At 36.4% G+C, this 20,843-nt stretch overlaps 1 protein-coding gene across 2 annotated transcripts; it reads left to right on the top strand.

The window, feature by feature from the left end:
• The first annotated feature begins 1,354 nt into the window (after positions 1-1,354).
• Positions 1,355-20,162, top strand: slc2a11b (solute carrier family 2 member 11b). 2 transcript variants are annotated; one of them, XM_049470596.1, is made up of 12 exons: positions 1,355-1,490; positions 4,319-4,417; positions 7,287-7,447; positions 8,921-9,045; positions 10,096-10,225; positions 10,392-10,540; positions 13,084-13,271; positions 14,318-14,428; positions 15,224-15,325; positions 16,309-16,384; positions 16,615-16,742; positions 18,679-20,162. In XM_049470596.1, exons 1-12 carry the CDS (start codon positions 1,452-1,454, stop codon positions 18,871-18,873), a joined length of 1,503 nt encoding a protein of 500 aa, XP_049326553.1. In that variant the 5' UTR covers positions 1,355-1,451; the 3' UTR covers positions 18,874-20,162. The 2 variants fall into 2 exon arrangements, with proteins under 2 accessions (XP_049326553.1, XP_049326552.1); XM_049470595.1 differs by lacking the exon at positions 1,355-1,490 and adding an exon at positions 1,646-1,968.
• The last annotated feature ends 681 nt before the right edge of the window (positions 20,163-20,843 follow it).

The raw sequence follows: 20,843 nt of genomic DNA, 5'->3' as shown, positions 1-20,843 counted from the left end.
TCCAAATTTGTAGAACACATTCCCTTAGTTTGTGTGTGTTTTTTTATTATTTATTATTGTTGATAGTGGCACACTCATTGACTAGAAATGTTAAAGTTGGCACTCCATGTGTCAAAGGTTGCCGACCCCTGCTCTAGAATATGCAGAACAGTGTTAATATGCAGTAGAATATGTAAGAACAGGGTTTAGAAACACTGCTGTAACGTGACTTCTGTTCATTTGTAGTACACAGTAAGACCACATGTCCTGACGTTTATAAAAATCTCTATGAAACGTAAAGTTACATTCTTTAAAAGAAAATGACACCATCTTAAAAAGAGCTCTCAGTAGAAAAATAATAAAAGCGCAGGACACAATTTTTTTTAAAGAGTGGAGAAAATGTAACCCAATGTGTTATATTATTTTAAATATTAGGTGATAACTGTTTTTGTCATGTGTATATAAGTGTAATAATAAACAAAATACAGAAAATTATTTATAATTTCCACAAATGTTGTTCTAAAAACTATAGGGAGGGCTTGGGTTCATATTGGCAAATGTGTCCCCCCCCAATATCAAGCCCGCTCCTACACCCTTGCACACACACACACACACACACACACACACACACACTGAATCGGTGAATAGTGGGTGTTGAAATATAAAGATTTATGGTATTTTATGAAAAGTTTCACAGAGAACAAACAGTAATTCTATACCACTTTATAATAAAGCTTATAAAGGCTTTATAAATAGCTTATAAATGAGTTTATTAATGGTTATTAATTAATTTGTGAATATAAAAAAAAGATTAATAAGCACTTATTAAACACATAAATAAAAAAAGAACAACATTGAAAATGACTTTTATGTTTAACATAAATAATAAAATAATATATAAAGTCAGTTTAGTAATTTAGTATTTATTATTATAGTTAAATGAATAAAGTTATTAACAGATAACTTAGATAGACAGACAGACAGACAGACAGACAGACAGATAGATAGATAGATAGATAGATAGATAGATAGATAGATAGATAGATAGATAGATAGATACTTGTTTGATCCCCGAGGGGAAATTCTAGAATTGATATGTTAATGATGACTGATGGAAAATACAAAGTAAGATAACTCTGAGGTTTAACAGTATAAATGAATATGAATAGTTCATAACCAAATAAATAACCAGTAACACACACACACACACACACACTCACACACACTCTGCAACACTGCAGGCCTCGAGCAAAGGCCGGATGGTTAAGATCAAAGTTAATCAGCTGCAGGTTAATCATGCATGAACTCACTCACTCACACACACAAACTCACACACACTCTCACACACACCTCCCCTCTCCCTTTTCTTTCTATGAAGTTTGCCATTCTCAGGCTGGATTACATAAAGCAGGGGCAGAGGTGGCACCTGTCCTCCTGCCAAAGCTGTATCAGAGCGCCGTTCTTCAGCCAGAATGGGTGAAGCTGAGGATTCTCCACATGTGAGTCTGAAGGTAAGCCTGAAACGTGAGTGTGAGAGCGTACGGCTGACTGTTCGTGCGAGTGTGTGATTGTGTATGCATGCAGAATTGGGGTTAGTTCCAGCCCAGGCGGGTCCGATCCTTTATCCAGGGTAAATGGTCATGCAGCAGCAGCAGCAGCAGCATCATCAGCCTGAATAAACCGGATCGTCATGCTGAGCTGAAGCTCTGGGCTGAAGCTGATGAACTCGGGTCATCAGAACAAACCCCTCGATTGTGTTTCTACACTTTATGCTCTTAAATTCCCTGGTCCTCCTCCTGCAGCCTACAGTCAGGGTCTAATTCAGCAGCCGGTCTTAAACCGCTCCCTGCAGAGCTCTCCGTTCCTCCGTTCTTCTGCCTGGCTGTCTATAGATCTAAACTAAAGATGGGTAAAGAGAACGGGACCGTGTCGGAATACCAGCCTTTACTAAAAGACATCAAAGAAGCTGAGCAAATTCACCAGATCAAGGTAGGAAACAAATTATAATAGTAGTATTAATGATAATAATAGCAATACTGCACCTTTAAACTGTAGATAATGTATATTTTATTCCCTAAATCAGTATTATGTTCCTAGTTTCCTGGTGGTGCTGTTATCAAAATGAATATGTAGTAGTTATATACCGTAGCTATATACAGAATAAATATGCAGTATACATACAGCAACAGCACCCTCCACTCTTCATGTTACACACCTTTAAAACTATAAGGTGATTTCCTGGATGCAGAGTTCAGTTCAAGTTAAAAAAGTAGTAATAAGTAGTCATAAAAATACATAAATAACTGGATTACTCTAACTAATCTGTTGGTCATTCAGTCAGTAAGTCAGTAAATCAGTTTGTCAGTCAGTCAACTGATCAATTGGTTGATCAGATGGTCAGACAGTCAGTTAGTTGGTGAGTCAGACCCAGATATTCTTGCTGGTCTAATCTGGTTTATACTTGTCTGGCACTGATAGACCAACGTTCCAGCAATTAAACCAAGCAATCTGGTGAATAGTATAGACCTCTGAAGTTGTTTGAAATTCTGTAGTTAGGGTTCATGCCCAAGTTAAGACATCTAAACTAATTCTGAACTAGGCCTAAACTTGGTCTTAATTCAAATTTCCCAATGGCCAAGGTAAAGGGTAATGGGAAATCACATCCGTCTCACCCTGTGATGAGCAAAACATTTCTAAACTGGACCATGTACGTGTTTTTCTCAGATGTCCTCTGAGAAAATTACAGGCTGAACTCTTCCAGTGGTCCTCTGGTAATTTTTGTCCCGTCCGGACGCACATGTCTTAGTTTCGTCTCCTCGTTTTTAATAAAATAGCTATTTGTTCACTGCCGCGCACCGTAAGTACACTTTGGGCGCTGCGTTTCCACGGAGATCCATGTAAAACACAACAGCTAGTGGAAATGGAGGAGCTACTGAACTCGATGTCATGTGACCGAGAAAGCCTCACAAAAAAACTCACTGGTCCTCCTGATTTTTCAATTGCAATCCGGATGCAGGAGTTTAATCACTGAGTAGAAGTGTGAAATATTTTTCACAGACGTCCCCCCGAGAAACTAATCCCATCTGGATAAGGCTGTAGACTGTTTTTAATTAGCCAATTAGTCAGTTACTCTGAGAGTTTGGTACTCAGTCAATCAATCAGTCAGTCACTTATTCAACTGGTCATTCATTTAGTCGACCAGGCAAACATTCAATTATTTAGTCAGTCAGTTAATTAGTTAGTTAATCAGTTAGTTAGTCAGTCCTTCAGCCAGTTGGTCAGTAAATCTGTCAGTTTCAGTCTTTCAATTACTCAGCCAATTAGTGAGTTAATCAGGCAGTTAGGTACTCAGTCAATCAATCACTCAGTCACTTATTAACTGGTAATTTAGTCTGTTGACCAGGCAGACCTTCAATTATTTAGTCAGTCAGTTACTTGGTTAGTTGGTCAGTCAGTCAGATAGTCAGTCTGTCAGCCATTTGGTCAGTAAGCCTGTCAGTTTTTTAATTAGTCAGCAAATTAGTCAGTTAATCAAAGAGTTAGGTACTCAGTCAATTAGTCAGTCACTTATTCAATGTGTCATTCATTTAGTCGACCAGGCAGACATTCAATTATTTGGTCAGTCAGTTAATTAGTTAGTTAATCAGCAAGTCAGTCAGTTAGTCAGTGCATCAGCCAGTTGGTCAGTAAATCTGTCAATTATTCAGTCTTTTAATGACTCAATCAATCAATCAGTCAGTCACTTATTCAACTGGTAATTTAGTTAGTTGACCAGGCAGACCTTCAATTATTTAGTCCGTCAGTTACTTGGTTAGTTAGTCCATCAGTCAGATAGTCAGTCCATCAGCCAGTTGGTCAATAAGCCTGTCAATTAGTCAGTTATTCAATTACTCAGTTAGTCAGTTACTCAGAGAGGTAGGTACTCAGTCAATCAATCAGTCAGTCATTATTCAATTGTTCGTTCAGTCAGTCGACCATGCAGACATTCAATGATTTGGTCAATCCATTAGCCAGTTGATCAATAAGTTTGTCAGTTATTCAGTTTTTTTTAATTAATCAGCCAATTAGGTAGTCAGTCAAAAGGTCAGGTGATCAATTAGCTGGTCAGTAACTCAGTCAACCAGTTTCTTAGTTTCTAAGTCAGTCTGTTATTTAGTCAGTTACTCAGGTAGTCAGACATTCAGAGTTGGCTGGTCTGTGGGTCAGTCTGTCTGTCTGTCTGCTCATCCTTTAATCCAGCCATTCAGCATGTTCACACTCATGCTATGGCCTATGGTCTAATCTCAGGTGTGTGTGTGTGTGTGTGTGTGTGTGTGTGTGTGTGTGTGTGTGTTTGCAGGTTCCCAGTAAGACCCTGCTGATGGCGGTGTGGGCGGCATGTATTGGAGGAACGTTTCAGTACGGCTACAACGTGTCCATTATAAACGCTCCCACCAAGGCAAGACTTATTCACTCCGGCTGTGTTCCAAATCACACCCTGTTCACTAAATTACACACTAGATACTGTAGTGGATAGAGATTATGGGGCTATTCGAGTTTCTTGTAGTACTCGTCTATGAGAAATTCTATTAATGATTTGATTCAGCTCCGTTTGGAGCGGTTCTGGGGTCCGTGCCGCGTGATAGTAAAGGAGAATGGGAATATGCCCGTGGTGAGGTTTACCCAGAAGGCAGTGCGTGGATTAGGAGCACAAAGGGGCGGTGTGGTGAACTCTCTGGTTTCAGAGCTTTTATGCCAAATGATCACATGAGTTCTAATCTCAGGCTGGATCTGCTGCTCCGTCACACTCCCCGAGTGTGACCAGCTAAAATTTGGCATGAGTTACACACTCACACAAACACACACACAGTATTATAAATCTGAGCATTATTAACATTTTTACTGTAATTATCCACACTTACAAACATAGTGGGCCCAATGTGACACACATGTGCTGCGACTGTACTAAACCTCCCACAAATCCAACTTCTTTACAATTAAAACTCAAAATCTAACTCAAATAAAACTAAATAAAATGTCAAAAAGATCAGAAACTGCACTATAGTAAAAGTATGGGTACTATATTGTACTGTAACTCAATTAAAGAGCAGAAACTGTACTATATCAACAGTATTGATACTATATCATAATCTAACTCAAACAAAAGGTAAAAAAAGAGGCCAAAACTGCTCTCTAGTGAAAATATGGGTACTGTTTTACACTCTAACTCAATTCAAATCGCAGAAACTGTACTATAGCAAAAGTATAGGTACTATATCACATTGTAACTCATATAAAATGTCAAAAAGATATTACACTCTAACTCAATTAAAATAGCAGAAACTGTACTATAGTAAACGTTTTAATACTGTATTACAATCTAACTGAATTAAAATAGCAGAAACAGCAGTACTATAGAAACCATATAGGTACAGTATCACGATTTAACTAAAAAAAAGGGCAAAAAGAGAAGAAACTGCACTGTAATAAAAGTATGAGTACTGTATTACACTCTAACTCAATTAAAAGACTAGAAACTACAGCAACAATGTAGGTACTATATCACAATCTAACTCAAAGAAATGCCTGAACAATTGAACTCTGCACTATAGTGAAAGTATAGGTACTGTTTTAGACTATAACTCAATTAAAAGAACATAAACTGTACCAGAGCCATAGTATATGTTCTATAACACAATTTAACTCAAACAAAAGTTTAAAAATATCAGAAATTTCAGTATGGTGAAAGTTTGAGTACTGTATTAAACTCTAACTCAACTAAAATAGCAGTACTATACTGGACTATAGCAACAGTAAAGGTACTATATCACAAGCCTAACTCAAACGAAAGGTAAAAAATGTCAGAAACTGCATTATAGTATGGGTATAAGTTACACTTTAACTCAATTTAAAGAGCAGAAATTGTACTGTAGCAACAGTATTGTTACTGTATCACATTCTAACTCAAACTCAAAAAGAAAATCAGAATCTGCACTATAGTGAAAATATTGCTGCTATAATACACTCTAACTCAATTAAAAGAGCAGAAACTGTACTATAGCAATCATATAGGTACTGTATCACAATCTAACTCAACAAATCGGCAAAAAGAGCAGAAACTGCACTATAATGAATATCACACTATATCAAAATATAACTCAAACAAAATTTTAAATTATAGCAACAGTGTAGGTACTATATTATAATCTAACTCAAACAAAATGTCAAAAAAAGCAGAAACTGCACTATAGTGAAAGTATCGGTGCTGTATTACACTCAACTCAACTAAAATAGCAAAAACTGTACTATAGCAACCATATAGGTACTGTATCACAATCTACCTCACACGAAAGATCAAAAAGATCAGAAACTGCATTATAGTATGGATATAAGTTACCATTTAACTCAATTTAAAGAGCAGAAACTGTATTATAGCAACAGTATTGTTACTGTATCACATTTTAACTCAAACAAAATGTTAAAACGATCAGAATCAGCACTATAATGAAAATATTGCTGCTATAATACACTCTAACTCAATTAAAAGAGCAGAAACTGCACTATAGCAACCATATAGGTACTGTATCACAATCTAACTCAACAAATCTGCAAAAAGGGCAGAAACTGCACTATAATGAATATCACACTATTTCACAATATAACTCAATCAATTTCATAAAGAGCAGAAACTGCACTATAGTGAAATTATGGGTACTGTATTACACTCTAACTCAATTAAAAAAGCAGAAACTGCACTATAGTGAAAGTATATATATATATATATATATATATATATATATATATATATATATATATATATATATATATATAGAGAGAGAGAGAGAGAGAGAGAGAAATTACATGTGCATAAACATTTGGCATTAAAATCTAAAGCAACAGTACCTGATTTAAAGTATGGGCACTCTATCACATAGTAACTCAAAAAAAAAAACATGAGAAAGTGCACTACAGTGAAAAGATAGGTACTGTATCACAAACTTAATTAAAAGAGCAGAAATTGTATATAGTGAAAATACTGGTTAGTCACAATCTAACTCAATTAAAATAGTAGAAACTGTACTATAGCGACAGTGTAGGTACTGTATTACAATCTAACTTAAATGAAATGTCAAAAAGATCGAAACTGCACTAAAGTGATTGAATAGGTACTTGGTACAGGTACATACAGGTGTTGTATGACAGTCTAACTCAGTTAAACTGTACCATACTGAAAAAATGAGTACTGTACTATATTGTAACTATATACTAGACTATTATTCAGTATTATACTATTTATAAATTGATGATGATGATGATTGTATTTTCAGGCAGTGCAGACGTTTATTAATGAGACGTGGATGGAGCGTTATGAAGAGGAGATCCCACCTCAGCTCCTGACCTTCCTCTGGTCCTCCATCGTCTCCATATTCACTATTGGTGGACTGATTGGGGCCTCTGTCGGGGGAACGCTCGCCATCAGGTTCGGGAGGTGAGGACACATATTCTATACTTTATCAACAGTGTAGGTACTATATCACAATCTAACTCGAATGAAATGTTAAAAAGATCCGAAACTGCACTATAGTGAAAGTATGGGTACTATATTACACTCTAACTCAATTAAAAGATGAGAAACTGCAATACAGTTAAAGTATGGGTACTACACTCAATTAAAACTCAATTAAAAGAGCAGAAACTGTACTATAGCAACCATATAGGTACTGTATCACAATGTAACTCAACAAGGACTTACACTTGCTGGAATTGCATATAGTGAAAATACTAGTTCTGTATCCCAATCTAACTCAATTAGAAAAGCATAAACTGTACAATAAGAAAATGCCCAATCTAACTCAATTAGAAAAGCATAAACTGTACAATATGAAAATGCCAAATCTAACTCAATTAGAAAAGCAGGAACTGTACTATAGTGTAAATGTGGGTACTCTATCCCAATCTAACTCAATTAGAAAAGAAGGAACTGTACTATAGTGTAAATCTGGGTACTCTATCCCAATCTAACTCAATTAGAAAAGAAGGAACTGTACTGTAGTGTAAATCTGGGTACTCTATCCCAATCTAACTCAATTAGAAAAGAAGGAACTGTACTGTAGTGTAAATGCGGGTACTCTATCCCAATTTAACTCAATTAGAAAAGTGGAAAAAGGCACTGTATCCTTATCTAACTTAACAAAGACTTACACTCGCTGGACTTAGGCTGGCAGTGTTTGTACTTTGCCACAGTGTGCGGTCTAATCAGATTTATGTTCTACAGTGTTCTATACTGTACTATAGCAACAGTAAAGGTAATATATCACAGTCTAACTGATGGCAAAAAGATCAGAAAAAAATGGCAAAAAGATCAGAAACTCTACTATACCAACAGTACTACATTATACTAACTCAATTAGAATAGCATAAACGGTACCATACCGAGGGTAGGTACTACATCACATTCTTACTCAAACAAAATATTAAAAAGATAAAAAAACTGCATTATAGTGAAAGTATGTGCCCTGTATTACACTCTTACTCAAATAAAAGAGCATTAACTCTACTATAACAACCATGTAGGTACTGTATCACAATGTAACTCAATGTAACATAGACTTGCTGAACTCGTGCTGGTAGTTTTTGTACTTTCGACCTTATCACATTTATGTTCTGGTCTGGATCGAGTCTAAATAGCGTTTAACACATTATTTTTTATCTTTTTATCTTTTTATCTCATCTCAGCAGTAAACCGAGCTAAGCTCTGGTACTGTTACTTTTCTGTAATTTGAGGTAAATGTAAATAGTTTGTTAATAAAATACGTGAGCTGCATTATAACTCAATATAGACAGTCTGAGACACTTGGTCTGGGGAAAGCCTGAGGAATGTATGGCGCCGTCTCTGGTCTCCACTGATCAGAATTGGATTGCAAATCTCTCTCTCTCTCTCTCTCTCTCTCTCTCTCTGTAGGAAGGGGACGTTATTGATTAATAACAGTTTTGCTCTGATGGCCGCTCTGCTGATGGGGATGAGTTTCTTCGCCAGTGCGTTTGAGCTGCTCATCATTGGACGCTTCTTGTCTGGAGTGAATGCAGGTAAAAACCTAAATGCTAATATGATTAGAGCTCATCTAATAATAGTTGCATTCCATTCAAAAAGTTTGAATCAGCAAAGGGTCAATGCATATTTTTAAACTGCACAACAGTAGCTGCCAGCATGTTGGCTTAGTGGTTAGCGTGTTCGCCTCCCAGCACTGGGGTATTGGGTCCAAGTCCCTATCTGGGTGAAGTTTCCATGTTATTCCCCATATGTCTGTGTGGATTTCCTCCGGGGACTCCCACAATCCAAAAACATGGAGATCAGGTTAATTGGATACTCTAATTCGCCCAGAAAAATTTCATAACTAAACTGATTTGCACTGTATATATATATATATATATATATATATATATATATTTGTATAGGATTGTGTGTGTGTAAGTGTGTGTGTAAATGTATGTATGACTGTGTGCCCAGATATGGATTGGCACTCTGTGCTGGGTAAATGCTGTAGTGGCTGATTTGTGTCCACCAGGTTAACAGTGGTTTCCGGTTGAGAGTAAGCTGTGTGCGATTGGCTGTTGGCTGTTGGCTGTTGCTTCCACCAGTGTGTGGATAAGAGTGCTGAGTATGAATGCTTGTGTGTGAAAATGGATAAATTGTAAAGCATCCTTGGGTTTCTAGAAAAGCAGTATATAAGTGTAACTTTATTCATTCATTCATTATTGTTGAGTTAAAAGCTAAGTTTGTGTGCACGGCGCTCCTGCATGGTTACGATATGATTGGGTGGCTGACTGTTGACTGTTGTCAGGGTTTTAATCAGTCAGTGGCTCCTGTATTTTCCACCTCAAAGATAGAAACATGTGAGAAATTTATCTGAACACACCTCACTTCCAGACCCTCATGCCAAACCATCAGTGTAGATTTATTCCAAAACTCTGAGGCTATTTTAACAGCGTGAGCGCAGGGCGTGAAAATAGACTGTTGACAGGGTGTGAGATAGTAATGAGCATCCTGCAGGGTGTATGATAAGGCCCAAAGATTAAAGCCCACACACACCTGAACACTAACAGATAATGGACTGGTTGGTTGTGTCTGATTGACAGGTGTAGGGATCTGTGTGCAGCCCCTTTACCTGGGTGAGATTGCCCCTCGTGCCCTGAGGGGCGCCATGGCAATGGGCACATCCATATTCATCACAGGGGGGATTCTAACGGGACAGGTGATGGGACTCAAGTCAGTAAAATTTATTTTCAATTAAAAATAAAGAGTAACTCTTAATTCCTTAGCACTGTTCAGTTGTTCAGTATTTGTTATGGTTTTCTGTATCAATTATTGAATTGTTCAGTGTCCTGTATGAATTATTCACTATCCATAATAATTGATTATAATTGTTGTGTAGTGAGGTGTTGGGTCAAGAGGAGCACTGGCCCCTCCTCCTCTCCACCACCTGTATACCTGCCCTGCTGCAGCTGATGATCCTGCCCTGGTTCCCCGAGAGCCCCCGCTATCTCCTCATCGACCGCAGCGACGACCACGCCTGCACCCTCGGTACTCGCTGCTGCTTATCATACAGTTTACAGTAAAGTTTACAGTAGAGTTAGAGTAAAGCTTACAGTAGAGTTACAGCAAAGGTTACGGTAGAGTTACAGTAAAGCTTATAGTAGAGTTACAGTAAAGTGTACAGTAGAGTTAGAGTAAAGTTTACAGAAATAGTCACAGTAAAGTTCACAATAGAGTTACTGTAAATTTTACAGTAGAGTTAGAGTAAAGTATATAGCAGAGTTACTGTAATTGTTCACAATAGAGTTACTATAAAGTTTACAGTTGAGTTAAAGTAAACCATGCAGGAAAGTTACAGTAAAGTTTACAATAGGGTCACAGTGAAATTTACAATAGAGCTAAAAAGTAAAGTTTACACTAGAAATACAGTAATCCTTACAATAGAGTTACAGTAAAATGTACAGTAGAGTTACTGAAGTTTACAGTTGAGTTACAGTAGGTTTACAGTAAAAGTTACAGCAGAGTTACAGTAAAGTTTACAGTAGAGTTATGGTAAAATGCACAATAGAGTTACAATACAGTTTATAGTAGTTAGAGTAAAGTTTACAGTAGAGTTACAGTAAAGTTTATAGTAGAGATAGAGTGAAGTTTATAGCAGAGTTAGAGTAGTTTACAGTAGAGTTGCAGTAAAATCTTTCAATAGAGCTAAAAGTAAAGTTTGCTCTACAGTTAGAGTAAACCTACAGTAGACTTACAGTAAAGTTTACAGTAGAGTTACAGTAAAGATTTTAGTGGAATAACAGTAAAGTTTACCGTAGTTTACAGTAAAGTTTACAGTATTTTACAGAAAAAGTTTACAGTATAGTTGCTGTAAGGCTTATAGCAGAATTACAGTCAAGCTTACAGTAGAGTTACAGCAAAGCTTATATTAGAGTTATAGTAAAGTTCACAGTAGTTACAGTAAAGTGTACCATAGTTCACAGTAAAGTTTACAGTAAAGTATAGTATTTTTTGTAGAGTACAGTACCATTTACAGTAAAATTTACAGCAGACTTTACAGAATCATTTAGGTACCAGTTTACAGTAGTTTATAATACAATTTATAGTATATTCATGTAGTGTAGTACAGTTTTACAGTAATACATTACATCGCACAGTCGGGTTTACAATAGTTTACAGCAAAATGTATGTTTTTACAATATGATATAGTTTACAGTATAATTTGTCATACAGTACAGCTTACAATAGTTTACAGTACACTTAAACCTTTATGCTAGAGTTCACAGTACAGTTTTCAGACTTCACTTTACAGCATTTTACTGTAAAGTTCTTGCTACAGTTTACAGCAGGGATGGGCAACTGGCGGCCCGGGGGCCGCACACGGCCCTCGTCATCACTCAGTGCGGCCCGTGAATAGATCAAAAATAATTTCATAATTTCATAATTAAAAAAAAAACAAAAAAAAAAACAAAAAAAAAAAACGTATTTCTACTTTTGACCGCTAGAGGGCGCTGCCAAACAACCACGAAAATTGACATTGACATCCAGTCCATTGTGAGCCAGCAGGCCAAACCACAGCTCTCTCATTAGCTTCAATAAATGTTGGGCCTCTGTGGTCTAGTTTTCTGCTATTATTGAATGAGCTATTTGCAATCAGTTTTTAAATCTTTTTTGTTCTTTGTTATAAATGAGTTCAAATGCCTTTTGCACTTTTATAAGCAAATGTTTTGTCCTTGTTGCTTATGAAGGACTTGTTATAATGAACTTATTTTACACAGAGGAACTACTGTATTTGCAATCAGTTTTTTAAGCAAACCTTTTGTTCTTTGATATGAAGGACTTCCTTTTTGCACTTTTTTTAAGCAAACGGTTTGTCTTTTGCCGTATTAAAATGCATTAATATGCAGAAAATAGTTGTTGATAAATGTTGGTGCTGTAAACATACAGATATAAATTCATATAAAATTTGTTCTTATTGAAAATCATTTGTAGCGTTTTTCATATTCAATTATTTGAAGTGCGAGGTCATGTGGCCCTCCAATGGTCATGCTGAAAAAAATGTGGCCCTCTCCATCATGGAAGTTGCCCATCCCTGGTTTACAGTATTGTTTTAATAGAGTTTACCGTGCAGACAATGAGCGAACAGTAAAGTTATTTAAACATTTAGATGAATAAACATGTTTAGAGAATAAAGAAAATATATGACTAGATATGTTCATACTATAGTCATGCTTGGTCAGGGATAATCAGTAGAGGAATAGTGATGCTCTGTTCATGTTTCATGGGCATCACGTGCATCATGTGCATCTCCTCAATGTTACATGCATGACTGTCGGTCAGTAGAGGTCAGTGAAGGTCAGTGAAGGTCAGTATGGGATTAGACAGGGTGTAGTGTGTGTGTTTAAAGCGTGATGTGGAGAAGAAGACGCCCCGTGTGATCTGTCTGGATTCTGCAGATTCACTGAAGCGTGATGAGCAGGATTGTCTTATGAGCTGAGGAATGCTCTGATCTGGGTCTTGTGTTTGGTATGTGTTTGGTGGTGTGTGTGTGTTTGGTGGTGTGTGTTTGGTGGTGTGTGTTTGGTCCTCAGCCCTGAAGCAGCTCCACGGTGGGGATAATTATTACGGGGAGAGAGAGGACATGCAGCGCGAGAGAGCGAGCTCCACAGGGATTAAACCCCTGAAGCCGTGGGAGGTCTTTGCCGACCGCAGCCTGCGCTGGCCCCTCCTCACCATCATCACCATCGGCATCGCCCAGCAGCTCAACGGCATCAACGCGGTACACGACACAATGCATCATATCACAGATCATCTGATTTATGGCCCTATCATATTAGCGATGCTCATTGCTATCTTACACCCCGACAACAGTCTATTTTCACTCCGTCTGCTTGCATCGATTAAATAGCAACGGTGCTCCTGAATACATCTATGCAAATCCATTTCGAATCATACAAGGCGTACTTTTCCCGTCATTACGATAGCAAAGACACACTGACACGCTCTAAATCAAGTTGCACAGTGCACGGTTGATGGCTCGTCTGTACATCACAAAAATAGAGCTCTTAGATTCAAAATCAGATTGCAATTCACAAGTACAATTTGCAACCAAATTTAGAATCAGGTTCTAATTCCTAATCAGATTTCATTTCACAGCCAGATTCTGCTTTTACTTCACAGTCAAATTTTGATTCAGAATCAGATTCTGATTCACTATCATATTTATATTCACTCATATACAGAATCAAATTCCAATTCAGATTAAGATTTTGATTCACAGTCAAATTTAGATTTAAAATTATTTTCAGAGACAGCTTTTTATTTTTTTATTTTGATATTAGATTCAGAATTAGATTCTGAGTCACTATCACATTTAGATTCAGTCATATTCAGAATCAAATTCTGATACATAATCAGATTTCAAGTCATATTCTGAATCAAATTCTGATACAAAATCAGATTCCAATTCAGATTAGGATTTTGATTCACTATGCGCTATTTGAAACGTGCAAAAGGCAAAAAGCTTTTTATTGTACAATCAGATTAAGATTCATAAAAACAGGTTTAAATTCAGATTTGAATTTAGATTTAGAATCAGATCCTTCACAATTGGATTGTAAGTCACAGTCACATTCATATTTCCTATTGAATATTGAGTCAGATTCCAATTCAGATTTAGATTTTAACTCAAAGTCCAGCTTTAAATCACAGTCAAAATTTGAGTCTGATTTAGTATCAGATTCAAAATCATATTTAGATTCACATTTCCGTTCACATTGATGTGTATACATGCTAATGCTAATGCTAAGTTTTTTCTCTCTTCAGATCTATTTCTATGCAGATTATGTTTTTGCTGAGGCTGGAATTCCCTTTGAGAAGATCCCGTACGCTACAGTGGGAACGGGAGCGTGCGAGTGTCTCACAGCACTAACCTGTGTAAGTCATTATTAACACACACTCAACATCAACTCACACTCAACATCAACACACACTCAACATCAACACACACTCAACATTAACACACACTCAACATCAACACACACTCAACATTAACACACACTCAACATCAACACACACTCAACATCAACACACACTCAACATCAACACACACTCAACATCAACACACACTCAACATTAACACACACTCAACATCAACACACACTCAACATTAACACACACTCAACATCAACACACACTCAACATCAACTCACACTGAACATCAACACAAACTCAACATTAACACACACTCAACATCAACACACACTCAACATTAACACACACTCAACATCAACACAAACTCAACATCAACACACACTCAACATCATCACACACTCAACATCATCACACACTCAACATTAACACACACTCAACATCAACTCACACTCAACATCAACACACACATAACAATAATACACACTCTGCACTAATACACACTCAAGATCAACACACACACTGTTCTTCCCCTGTCTGCATGAGTTTCCCCTGGGGACTGAAGGTTATTTCTGGTTGAGAGTATGCTGTTTGTGATTGGTTCCTTGAAAGGTGCTCTATAATTTAGCACAATGGTACTTGACAGGTGGTCTTAGGACTGGTTTATTATTGATTTTCACTTCAGGTGGATTTAATGTTACGGCTGATTGAGCTTTTCATTATATATTATAAAATTTTGAATTGTTTTCTTTGAATCTTCGAACTAAAGTGTATGTGTGTGTGTGTGTGTGTGTTTTACAGGGCTTGCTCATTGAGTCTCTGGGTCGGAGGGTATTGATTATTGGAGGATATTCTCTCATGGCTTTGTGGTGCATCTGCTTCACCATTACCCTCACCTTCCAGGTAAAGTTAAAGCACACATGATCACATGGTTTTTAAGATTCCGTTCGGATTCGTTTACAGTTCTGTCTAGACTAAATCTGACCATTTTGAAGCTCATATAGGAGTTAAAATGTACAATTTTTTGAATATCATTAAAATGTTATTTATATATAGATGTATTACACACAAAGTGATCTATTCTATGGTCTGAAGAGTCTTGACATCTGCTTAAACAGTACAGTTTTTCATGATTTACTCTGCTGAGAACTTTTATGAAGATGCGGCTTTCATTTTCCAGCAGGACTTGGAACACTGCCCACACTGCACAAAGTACTAATTGGTCTTTTATTATACTCAAATTTTCTGAGACACTGATTTTTGGGTTTTCATTGTCTATACGCCATACTCATCAAAAATAAAATAATAAAAAAATCACATTTTGAACTGAAATTCTGAAATAAAGTAACTTTTTTATGATATTCAGTTTTTTTTAGATGTACTAGTACTGCCTCTAAACTGTTTCCTGCAGAATTACTGCTTTAAAGAGCCGAAGTTTTATACAAATATGAACACGTAACACTGCAGATGTAGAATATAAGGTGGAATAATTATAACAGAAAAAAAACAAGTTGTATTTAAGGTGGAACAGAAAAATCAAATAAGTAGTTGGCGCCTCAAACACTAATTATGCAACAGCTGCAGCTCTTAAGGTGGAATAGAAACAAAAAAGCAGCCAACATAGTTGTTTACTCCGCAGATTTTATCTTTGTGCCACCTTAAATGTGGTTTGGTTGTACTGGGTGTGTGTACACTTCTATAACTTGTGTAAGATCATATTTTTTTCTAGTTTAAATGTGTCTTGGGTGTCTTTACAACTGCAGTTTTATGATCAGAGATATAATCCTGATTCTTAAAATACTGATGCGTGAAGTGACCAGGTGTAAACGCAAATAAAATCCATATCAAAACCCTGTATTCCATATGCTCCTGTTTCCCTGCTGCAGAACTACAGCCCCTGGATGCCGTATCTCAGCATGGCCTGCGTCTTCCTCTTCATCCTCAGCTTCGGCCTCGGACCAGGTGAAGATATTTATGAAATTAATATATATATATATTTTTTGTACATATATATATATATATATATACACACATACATATATATATATATATATATATATTTTTTTTTTTTTTTTTTTTTGGCTAAAAATCTCTGTATTAATTTCAGTTACTGTGAAATCCTGGTCCATATACTGGATAAGAAGCATATATCAGTAATATGTTTATGTGCACTGTGTGTTCTGTGCCTGTAGGGGGCGTCACCAACATCCTGACCACGGAGCTGTTCACTCAGACTGCCAGACCAGCGGCCTATATGATTGCAGGATCAGTGAATTGGCTCAGCTTCTTCATTATTGGCATGGTCTTCCCCTTCATAGTGGTAAATACACACACCCACACACACACTCCAGTATAAGCATGTTAGGGCCATATTTTAGTGATCTATTGGTCGTTCCACTGTGCAACTTGATTTAGGGCTGACTCTTGACTTTTGTCAGGGTTTTAATCAGTCAGTGGTGCACCTGTGTTTTCCATTGCTAAGATAGCAATACATCAGAAATTTACTTGAACACTTCTCATTTCCAGACCACCACACCCATCTGCACAGATATTTTCACAAGCAAGAGTCAACAAGTGTGTTGCAGTAACAACTGTGTTATAATATAATAATAATAATAATAATAATAATAATAATAATAATAATAATAATAATAATAATAATAGTGTTACTGTGTAATAGTGTAACACTCTTAGTGCGTTACAGTGTTAGTGTGTAACTATGTAACACTTTTACTGTGTTACTGTTACAGTATTAGTGTTACAGTGTAACAATGTATGTGTGTTACAGCATTTCTGTATTGTAGTACAACAGTCTTGTAACACTTGTGTGTGTTACAGTATGTGTTACAGTGTAACAGTGTTACTGTGTTACAGTGTAACACTTAGTGTGTAGTCTTAGTGTGTAACAATGCAACACTCTTAGTGTGTTACAGTATTTGTGTTACAGTGTAACAGTGTAAGTGGGTTACAGTATTTCTGTGTTCTAACAGTGTTAGTGTGTAGCAGTATATGTGTAACAGTGTAACACTTAGCGTGTTACATAGTATTAGTGTTATAGTGTAACCGTGTTAGTGTGTTACAGTATTAGTGATACAGTGTAACCGTGTTAGTGTGTTACAGTATTAGTGTTAGAGTGTAACAGTGTTAGTGTATTACAGTATTAGTGTTAGAGTGTAATAGTGTTAGTGTATTACAGTATTAGTGTTACAGTGTAACAGTGTTAGTGTGTTACAGTATTAGTGTTAGAGTGTAACAGTGTTAGTGTATTACAGTATTAGTGTTAGAGTGTAACAGTGTTAGTGTGTTACAGTATTAGTGTTACAGTGTAACAATGTTAGTGTGTTACAGTATTAGTGTAACAGTGTAACAGTGTTAGTGTGTTACAGTATTAGTGTTAGAGTGTAACAGTGTTAGTGTGTTACAGTATGTCTTTGTTACAGTGTAAGTGTGTAGCAGTATGTGTAACAGTGTAACACTTAGCGTGTTACAGTATTAGTGTTACAGTGTAAGTGTTAGTGTATTACAGTATTAGTGTTAGAGTGTAACAGTGTTAGTGTGTTACAGTATTAGTGTTAGAGTGTAACAGTGTTAGTGTATTACAGTATTAGTGTTAGAGTGTAACAGTGTTAGTGTGTTACAGTATTAGTGTTACAGTGTAACAATGTCAGTGTGTTACAGTATTAGTGTTAGAGTGTAACAGTGTTAGTGTGTTACAGTATTAGTGTTAGAGTGTAACAGTGTTAGTGTGTTACAGTATTAGTGTTACAGTGTAACAATGTTAGTGTGTTACAGTATTAGTGTAACAGTGTAACAGTGTTAGTGTGTTACAGTATTAGTGTTAGAGTGTAACAGTGTTAGTGTGTTACAGTATGTCTTTGTTACAGTGTAAGTGTGTAGCAGTATGTGTAACAGTGTAACACTTAGCGTGTTACAGTATTAGTGTTACAGTGTAAGTGTTAGTGTATTACAGTATTAGTGTTAGAGTGTAACAGTGTTAGTGTGTAACAGTATATGTGTAACAGTGTAACACTTAGCATGTTACAGTATTAGTGTTACAGTGTAACAGTGTTAGTGTGTTACAGTATTAGTGTTGTAGTATAACAGTTTTAGTGTGTGACAGCGTAAAACTCTTAGTGTGTTATGTTATCATGTGACAGTGTAACAATTTTACTGATTTGTTTGTCTAATGATCTGAAAGACTAACTCTCTCTCTCTTTCTCTCTCTCTCTCTCTCTCTCTCTCTCTCTCTCTCTCAGAACGGTCTGCAGCAGTACTGTTTCCTGGTCTTCCTCGTGGTCTGCTGCCTTGTTGCCTCCTTTATTTTCTTTGTTGTCCCGGAAACTAAAAATAAAACGTTTTTAGAAATTCAGAACGAGTTCCAGAGCGGAGAGCGGAACAAGAGCAGCGCCGCTAAAGGACAGGACGGCCCACTGCTCCCCACGTCCCCATAAAGTCCAACTGCTTAATCCTCACTGTCTGTTACTGTTACAATTAACACTTTACAAAATAAGAGTCCTGCAACTCTTAGAAGCCACTTTTTATGTTTTTTTTTTAAATGTTATTAATTAAATAATTTTGTAAAAGTGTCTTGTTTGGGCGGAGCGGTTTGTAAAGTATGTTAATTTACAGGAAATGGACACAAGCACAACAGGAAGTCAACAAACACATTATAATAAACATTTCCTGTTCTACCCACACACTGATCTGGGATTAAACATTTACAATCTGCACTTTCACTCAGTTTCACAAAGTTTATATACATTCTTATTATAGGTTATAGTTCAATTGTAGACAGAAATATATAAAACTACAGTCTGCTCTTGCTTATATAGACATCATTTCCAAGAGTTAATTCAAATGCAGTGTTAGAATAATAGAAAGTCCACTGATATCAGTGTTTTGACATAGACCTCATATTACTATTATGACATCATGAGGGACTGTTTTTTTCATGGTTTGGTAAATTTTAGATGCATTTTTTTGTCATACAAATAATTCAACAGTAATTAATCATCCTGTACTGTTCATACTGGTGCTATTATTGTTATTATTTGACAGACACTATCAGTCAAATGTTTTAGAACACCCCTATTGTTTAGTAGTCCAGTGACTGCAGTGCTGTACGGCCCAAATAAGCTGCTTTTATTATTTAACTTTATCTTTCATTGACTTTATTACTGCAGTTCTTCACCTGGCAGACATTCTTCTTCTGCTGAAACTGAGACTCAGTCCTTAATCATGTTAATCTGAGCTAAAGGCTAAAGCTGCTGTTTCCATGTGGGTCAGCCAGACGTCTTCCTGTAGTAGTTTTCTCCAGTTTCCAAGAGTCTTTTGGAGGTTTAGAAAACAGTACTCACCACTCTCTGGCTTCATCTTTAATTTCTCTAAAGAAAAGAACTTCTACTTTTAATAGTTACAGAGTTCTCTGTGTTTATCTGTATCTTTTTCTAGTTATTTTGATGAAAGTGTGTATGTGCTGTGGCCTTAAAGCCCTTCTAAAGGGTCCTTAAAAGTTCACTGCAAACTTTTGTACCATTGAAGTTTACTGGATTTGGTACTATTTCAGGTTATTCGCAGCACCTGATGAGCTTATATGTTAAAAATACACAGGGGGTGTTATAAAACTCTTGACCTTTGGTGTACATCTATTGCAGAATATCAGAATATGCCACTGTCATGTTTTTGTTTGTGGTTTCGATTTTTATAAGAAAAAAAGTATTATAATAAAATGCTGAAATGACTCCAGTCTGAAGAGGAATATGTGACTTATCTGGTTGTATATACTGTACATATATACAGCTCTGTAGTTGTTTTATTTTTTATTTTATCGATTTAAAAACCTCTGAAATACAATCAAGAGGAAGATGGATGATCACAAGCCATCAAACATCCAAGCTAAACTGCTTGAATTTTTACACCAAGAGTGGAATAAAGTTATCCAAAAGCAGTGTGTAAGACTGGTGGAGGAGGAGAACATGATGCCAAGATGCATGAAAAAAAAACTGTGATTAAAAACCACCATGGTTATTCCACCAAATATTGATTTCTGAACTCTTAAAACTCTTTATGAATATGAACTTGTTTTCATTGCATTATTTGAGGGCTGCTAATTAGTGGAAATCTGGAAATCTAAGCTTACTGTAAATAAATGGAAGCGCTTTACGCACCCAAATAAACAGTTTTCAGGTGAGAAATCTGTGTAAACAAACATCTAGCACTTGTTGAACTTTAAAAGTTTTTTTTTTTTTAAGAATTACAGTTTTGTTGACTTAACTTAGCTTTTAGTTACCCCCACCCAGCAACAAGACTTGCTAAATTAAAAGGAAAACATTTTCATTTAGTGTTTATATTATCTTGTCCTTCAAAAATAATCCAGATTCACCTTTCACCCAGTAAACTCAGGACAGGTGCCCGTTTCGGT

This window comes from Astyanax mexicanus, chromosome 22 (genome assembly GCF_023375975.1).
Source record: "Astyanax mexicanus isolate ESR-SI-001 chromosome 22, AstMex3_surface, whole genome shotgun sequence".
Lineage (NCBI taxonomy): Eukaryota > Metazoa > Chordata > Actinopteri > Characiformes > Acestrorhamphidae > Astyanax > Astyanax mexicanus.
This window is presented reverse-complemented; position numbering and strand designations above follow the sequence as displayed.